General features: G+C 44.0%; 2 protein-coding genes across 5 annotated transcripts in view; both read left to right on the top strand.

Annotated features, from left to right (window-relative positions):
- Positions 1-902: 902 nt before the first annotated feature.
- On the top strand, positions 903-1,146 carry LOC121812774 (the record flags this gene model as incomplete). Its single annotated transcript, XM_042215732.1, is given in 1 exon segment — positions 903-1,146. A coding segment is annotated over 1 exon segment (138 nt), but the record flags the coding sequence as incomplete, so codon positions are not given.
- A 2,141-nt stretch (positions 1,147-3,287) lies between these two features.
- Positions 3,288-7,740, top strand: part of LOC102304971 — a 7,737-nt gene continuing 3,284 nt past the window's right edge. The window contains exons 1-5 of one of the 4 annotated variants that reach the window (XR_001335884.2): positions 3,288-3,984; positions 4,079-4,363; positions 4,437-4,543; positions 4,905-5,160; positions 6,740-6,832. Coding sequence is in view for 3 of the 4 variants with exons in the window: in XM_042215731.1 (XP_042071665.1) it covers positions 3,728-3,984; positions 4,079-4,363; positions 4,437-4,543; positions 4,905-5,149 (894 nt within the window). In the remaining variant the exon portion in view is untranslated. Of the gene's footprint in view, positions 3,985-4,078; positions 4,364-4,436; positions 4,544-4,904; positions 5,731-6,739; positions 7,725-7,740 lie in introns of those variants that run through there. The other 3 variants (XM_042215731.1, XM_014330470.2, XM_014330469.2) reach the window with 3 other exon arrangements.

The following is a 7,740-nucleotide window of genomic DNA, read 5'->3' as shown; positions in this document are numbered from 1 at the left end:
ACACGGCGGTACTTTCCTGTTTCATATTGTGGCGGGTCAGGACTGTTTGGGTTTTGTTTGACAGCTATTCTGTTGTTCCAGGCGGCAGCGTTACGGTTGCCATGGTTACAGGGTGACGCACTCTCTCTGCGACTGTGTAGCTGTGTCCCAAAACTTCGGCTGCATCCTCCGGAGGCTGCATTTGAAGGCCGATTACGTCACAGCCAGGCGACGAAGGCTGTCTGAATTCGACGACTCCTTCAAATTCGGCTAACAAATGCGTCCTTCATTTCCCCGAATTTGAAGGATGGGTCGGGTGTGTCCTTCGTGGCCCACCATATCCCAGAATTCATAGCGTGGCCCAACCAGTTTCAGTTTCCCAACAATAGTGGCCACTACTAAGTTTTAAAATTACTCTTATTAATCTTTCTGGGTCACAAAATAAACTTTTAACAGGAATGATTGTTTCTCATTCATCAATATTATTCCAACAGCTTCAGTGGTGGACACAAACTACATGACAGATGTACAACAACATAATTATTGGTCCCAATCAAAACTTCACGTCTTCTTAGTTGGAAACAGTTCCAGTTCCAACCAGTGTTGGAAATTTTAAACAGGATTCATTTTGAAAACTTTAAAATTTTTCAACTTATGTAAAAAATCTACCCTCTACAGCTCTTAAATAAATTTTACAGTAATAAACAAATGTTTTGGACTACTTTACTTATATTTACAGGAAGATTTGTTAGTCATCACCTTTTTCTTTTTTTCAGAGTGACTGATTTGTTGTTTTTTTGGTTGATTAATGCATTTTCTTTTACAGGAGGAGGGGATTCTTCTCAAAGATAACTAAACGGATTCGTGGCGAACAGAGCCCACGCAGTGGTCATTTTGAAATCCTGAGACCAGATGGAACTGTGATCCCAGTAAATTCAGAAGATCAGAACTGCCTCTTCCACGCTGTTGCTCAGGCCACCTGCAAAAATCCAGGTGATGTAGGAAAAGAGGCACAGATCCTTCGGGGGGAGGTCAGAAACACAGTAAGTCTTTATTGCTGAGTTAAAGTATTACTGTTAGTATTAATATGGTGTCTGTGTTCTCTTTTTCCTCAATTTAATGACCAAGAATCGCCCAAACAGAAGGATCTGATCATAGCGTGAAGCACAGTCGGCAAGAAACTCTGAACAGCAAACCGAGGGCGAGTGGCCCATCTCAGTTCAAAGCTGGTGTGGGGAGTCGATGGGGATAGCTGCTTAAAGTCAAAATGTGTCTTAAAAACAACAGCTAGTCCTCCTCCACGACCAGAGACTCTCGAAACATTAAGAAAGGCACAGCCAGCCGGCAGCAGCTCAGTGAAGGCATTTTACTCGCCGGATGGATCGAAGTTTCAGTCAGAAAAAGAAAAGTCCAGCACATGGGAAGTGAAAAATTCTTTCAAAATGAAGGTCTTATTTGCCACAGATCTGCCATTAATTAAACATAACCTGAGGCGAAATGGGTCGGAAACTTCCGAAGCAGCGGCATCCAGATCCACCGGTCGAAGGTTAGTCTGCTCCACTCCGCGCCAACGCAGATGCTGAAAAGAAGGGGATTTTGCAGGACTCCTCTCGAAAGTTCCAACAACAGGAACCAGTCAAGGGTCCACCGGGTACAAGGCACGCATTGGCACCAAGAGTCACGGACAAGATCAACGAATGGAGCGGAGCTCATGTGGAAAATGAGAAATCCAAATCCTCAGCTTGACGAGGTGGCCACTACGGTTACCCCGTCTCCTGCGTCGCTTCCGCGATTCTGGTGGCAGTGATAAGGAGTGCCAGTGCAGTGGTGTTACTTCCAGATAGGGAGGCAGAAAGCCTTCGTTGTTTTTTCCAGGCCAATTTAAGATCTGCGTGAATAAACCTATTTCCAATAATGTCTGGGGATCATAAGACAATGTTGGGCTGACACTTTGCACAAAGTTATTCAAGGATTTAAAAAAAACAAATAAAACAGAGGAATAGATGGCTTGCCAAACACAGGAGCCATCACTTCCTTAAAAAAAAAAACAGTACAGTACAGAGTGAAACAAGACAACATTCCTCTGAGACCGTGATGCTACATGTGAGATATAACAGACAAACACAGGACTACAGAAAGTGCAATGTGCAAAAACTGTAAAAAAAACAAAACAAGACAAGACAGTGCAACACTAGACAAAACAGGACGATATAGACACAAGACAGTGCAAAGGAAATGTGCAAAAATACTGAGTATTGTGCAAAAGTAACTTGGTGTGTGTGTGTGTGTGTGTGTGTGTGAGAGAATCTGCAGATAAGTGCTTGGTAGTGATGCGTATGAAGGTGTGCGTGTGTGTGTGTCTGTGTGTGTCAGTCCACTCATTGAGTGCTCAGGAGTTTGATGGCTTGGGGGAAGAAACTGCTCCACAGTCTGGTAGTGAAGGCCGGGGTACCTCTTTCCAGAAGGCAGCAGAGTGTGTGTGAGGAGTGTGTGGGGTCCTCTACAACGTATTCAGATGAAGTCAAAATCAAGCCCTTTGGCGTTAGTGATGTTTTATTTAGTGAACTAACTGACTCTAAAAGCCAATTCTTTGTAGCTAACAATAAGAGTTCAAGCCGTTTATTCTTGTACATCCACGCCGTAGCGGCCCAATTCTTCACCCCAGTGAAGAGGTGATCGTTTTCTCCTCGTTTTAATAAATTAAGCCGTTTGGTCTTTGTTCCCCACAACATATCACCAATTCAAAAAAATCTAAATTAGCTGTATGTAAGCGGCATTACATGAAAAACCGCGGGACCCGCGATACAAGCTGGTTTACGGTTATTTAAATAAAAGGAACATGTCTCTGCAGATGCCTAAAGCTTTGATTGATTGATTGATATACCTTTATTAGTCTCACAAGGGGAAATTCATGCTTAACAACACAACCGCTATAACAATTTAACTTTTGTACAACCAGATTTTCATATACTTACATTTGAAAGTGTTTTCCTCTCCTGCTTCGACCACCATCGTTATCAGAAACAAATCTCCTCTATGACCCGCAATGAATCCTGGGATATAGTAGGACACGAAGGATACATCGGACCCATCCTTAAAATTTGGGGCAAAGTAGGACGCATTTGTCGCCACATTTTGAGTACTCTTTGAATTCAGACAGCCCTCGTCGTGTCTCTGTGACGTCATTGCATCCAAATATGGCATTGAAGCATCCTTCCTCTGAATTCGGACACAGCCTGGGTCTCAGCTGCCTTTGCCCTGGGAACCAGGACAGATGCATGAGAAGGCTCTGGGGTGGTCACGAGTGAAAAAGTAAAAGCCGCTGGGTTTACAAGCTCAGGAGCAGATTTAACAGACTCCTCAGTAACTTGCTTGGCTTTTGTACAAACCAGAGGTGGTGCACAATGATCTGGTTTAGCTTGTTCAAATGGGAAAACACTAGGGCCAGTCTCACCCTTTATGGCTGGCTAGTGCAACACTAAGTCACTGATTGCATATGCAAGTAAACACAAGGTTTCTTTTTCTCAGAAATTGCAAACTGGGAAACTCTAACTCATCTTGAGCCGTCTTGGACTCATCAAACACGATCTCTGTGGCCGCCTCTACAGGCTTAGCCCACCCTGAATTGGCCTCTGGAGGCCTGTGCGATTATGGACCCAATCAGTGTTTTACCTTTTTACAGGAGGTGTAGCCTTTGTGTTATTCAGAGTCTGCACAGGAGATAGGAAGCAATTAGGTAACTCATCTTATGTCATGTTTTATATCCACTCAGCTTCAGCAAAACCTACCCAAATACGCAGGAGTTCTGAAGCTGCAGAAAGGATATGAAGAAACCTTTAACTCTCCTGGAAGATATTACATATGTGGAGGAGATCGAAAGGCGCGAAGAAAAGCCGTAGACGATTTCAACGCCATCTTGGGCGACATGAGCAAGAAAGGTTTGAGTCCAGAGGAATTACGAGATATCGAAGAACGACGTCTGGGTTTGGTTGGAGCGCATGCTGAGTAAGTATTTAATGTGTGACCACGACGACCAGCAGATTGAACTTCACGTGTAACACACATTAAATCGTATTCTGAATGTGTTTCTTGCCAACAGTGTGTACAAGATCCGGGTGCAAACCTCAAACCAAAGAGAATGTGGTGAAAACAGGTTGGCGGTGGAAGCCGACCACGTCCCACCTAGATGTGTCTTTCAGAATGCCCTTAAAACGTTGCAGGACCCTGAGAACGTAAAGTTAAGAGAGGACCTGAAAAACAAAAGCCCCAACCTCTTTGCTCTGTTGGATAAAAACGGAGACCGCGGGCTGTGCAGAGAGGTTCTGAAGCCGCACCATGAGGCAGGCCTGACCTGGCGCAACAGAAAAGAGTCTCGTATAATCAGGTGAGAACAAATCTGTTCGTCCTGGAGCTAAACTCAGAGTTTTCTTTGGATAGCTAACGTGCTTCTGTTCCAGCGAGAAGCTTGAGGAGACTCTTATTTCTGGAGACGGGGAAAAACTGGTGAAGATGTCGCTGCTGGCAGCCAATCCAGTCACATCCAATTCTCTCAGAGAGGATGCAGGTAGGCTACAAACAAGCCTGTAGAGATAGAAGTACTATGTGCTGTTACCAGGTTACTGATGAGACAATGAGCAAAGATGTTCGTCACCATAGAAACGACACAAAGAAACATCTGTCCGCAAAAATGATGAAACAGTCTTTCAGCAGTTTAATGCACAGAGTCAGAGTGCTGGTTACACTGGTTTCACAGCCACACACAGGTTAATTATTAGTACAGGAACACGTGAAGCACCAACGATCACATTAATGAGTCCTCGCCTCAGTGGTCACAGTAACAGATATAGTGCGATGCTGTCAGAGACACCGTTTCCTGTTCAGTGAGTAAACCCCGCCTCTCCCTGCTCGCTGTGTGAACTCTGCAGGAATCCTCCCGCTGAACATCTCAAATATGTCCAGAGACGCAACGAAGCGCTACCACGATGCTGGAGACAAGCTGCTGGTGGAAGGTTACTACAAGAAAGGAGTCCTGAACAAGGAGGAGAGGCACAGCATCATGGGCTGGCTGAAGAGCGGAAACCTGTACTCAAAGAACACGTCAGAGTACAAAGAGATGTGCCGCGAGCTGAGAGCCAAGATACAGAAACACAACAACAACAGTGGAAGATAACAACAGCGCCTGTGAGAGACGTGTGTGTGTTCAACTGAACGTATCAGATCATTTATCATTTATATATCTTGTTTTCTCTCTGACCGTTTCATCATCATCCTCTTTTCCTCTTTTATGAGAAAACAAAGGAGGAAGAGTTTCTCTGAAAGATTTCAATCCGAGAAGCAGCTCAGAGACAGATGTGTAATCACAGGAGCTGTTGTGTGTTCTGTGTGTAACACACGGCAGTGATGTGTAATCACAGGAGCTGTTGTGTGTTCTGTGTGTAGCGCCTGTCACAGGGACCTGCCTCTGCTTACAGCACAACATATGAATCATGACATGACTTGTGTAAATGAACCACAACACAACTACACCTCACTGATTCCACGTCAGAAAACAAAGTGTGTGTGTGAGGTCACACTGGTGTTTGGGGTCAGAGGTCACACTGGTGTTTGGGGTCAGAGGTCACACTGGTGATCATCTTGCTAAGTTCACCCGGTTTTTTGCTCCCACCATAAAAATGAAGAAATAAAGTTGTGTGTAAAACTCTGTCTTATTAATGATTTACACACACACACACACACACACACACACACACACACTTAACTGTTAACTGGGAAAGACTTCACCTGCCGCCTGCTGGTGATGGTCAGAGGGGCCGATGGCGTGATAGGCCGGCCTCGCCTCCGTCAGTCTGGCCCAGCTGTGGCTGTAGCTGCCTCCACCAGTGTGAATGTGAGAGTGAATGAATAGTGGAATTGTAAAGCGCTTTGAGGGTCTCGAAAAGCGCTATATAAATGCAATTATTATTAACTGCCGTATTACAGACTTTCAGACTCAGTTTGTCAAAGTCAAATGTTTTTATTTAGCACATTTAAAACAACAACCACTGACTAAGGTGCTGTACAATGAAGATAATAGAAATAAAAACATAGGGAGAGATGATAAGAGTTAAGAAAAAGAATCATAAAATTAGATAATTTGAGTAAGAAATAAGACAAAAGTGATAGAAACTCATTCTGACTTAAAAGCCAAGGAATAAAAGTGGGTTTTCATACTTGTTTTGAAAGTGTCCAAAGTTGGGAGGTGCTGGTGTGAAGGGGCGGTCCCAGCAAAGGCCCGATCTTTGGTCCGCTGACCTCAGCGATCTTGCAGGAGTGTCCAGTTTAAAAGATCAGAAATGTATGAGGGTGCTAACCCGTGCAATGCCTTCAAAACAAATAATAAAATCTTAAAATTAATTCTAAAACTAACTGGCAGCCACTGTGATGAGAGTTAGTAACCGTGCTGCAGCGTTTTGGACCAGCTGACGGCCGACAGACTAACACCAGAGTAAAGACTATTACAGTGGTCGAGGCAGATGAAATGAAGGCACTGATATCTCTCTCAGAGCCTCTAAAAACAGAGAAATGGCTTCACTTTAGCAAGTAGCTGAAGATGAAAGAAACTGGACTTGATTACAGCATTAATCTGTTTATCAAATGTTAGGTTAGAGTCAAAAATCACTCCTAGGTTCCTCGCAAAGGGTTTTTTATTCATTTCTAAAGGGCCAAAGTCGCAGTGGTCACAGGGACCAAACATACTCACCTCTGCTTTCTGTTCCTTTAGGTGAAGGAAGTTTAAAGCCATCCATGGCTTAACATCATCCAAACAATCTAGCAACGCCTTCAGAGGACTCACAGATTTACGTTTCAGTGGCAGGTAAGTCTGTGAGTCGTCTGCATAACAATGAGATGCCATGTTTTTAAAAATTGAATCCATAGGGAGTATGTAAATAGAAAAGAGAACTGGACCAAGAATGGACCCCTGGGAGACCCCACAGACAGGGAGGCTTTTGAGGATGATGCATCCCCCAATCCAACAGAAGAACTTTGGTTGGACAGGTCAGATTTAAACCACGACTCAGCGCTCAAGCCGAGAGATAAGAATCCCATGATGGTATCAAAGGCAGCACGGAGGTCTAATAGTATGACAATGGCAGAATCTCCCAAGTCAGTAAAAGTCAAAAGGTCATTAGAAACTTTTAAAAGAGTAGTTTTAGTGCTGTGGTGCATTTTAAAACCAGACTGAATTACTAGCGCCATTTTTATCTAGAAAGGTCTGGAGCTGAAGAAGGACAACTTTCTCACGGACTTTAGAAAGAAAAGGCAATTTAGAAACTGGTCTGTAGTTGGATTCAACTGCTGGATGCAGGATACGTAATGTCTGCAGCCTGGGAGCAAATGTTCAGGAGCAGGAAACCAGATATAAGCTTCAGGAAACATCGTGGGATTTTATCCTACAGGGATGTTTGATGTGAAGACGGTGGAGGAGGATGTGACGTATTCATACAACTTTAATTGTATACAGCTCCACACAAGTTAGCGGGCACTGTTGTAGAAGTGTGAGTGAATGAAGGTGTTAGAATAAATATAACCCGTGTGGGCAGGTAGAGAAAGGAAAACTAGAGTCAGGACAACAGTAACGGGAATGTCAGAAGGAATAACTGATGATAAGGTGGCTGTACACACTGATCCGGTACACAGAGGGATGGTGTCAGGGTAAGGACTGATATTCAGAGCTAGCACAGTGATCAGCATCCAGCTTTTATTATCACAGAGGGGGGGGGG

The sequence above is a fragment of the Haplochromis burtoni genome, unplaced genomic scaffold (genome assembly GCF_018398535.1).
Source record: "Haplochromis burtoni strain Fernald_Lab_line unplaced genomic scaffold, NCSU_Asbu1 Contig_808, whole genome shotgun sequence".
Taxonomy (NCBI): Eukaryota; Metazoa; Chordata; class Actinopteri; order Cichliformes; family Cichlidae; genus Haplochromis; species Haplochromis burtoni.
Note: the sequence above shows the minus strand (reverse complement) of the source record. Positions and strands in the feature narration are given on the sequence as shown.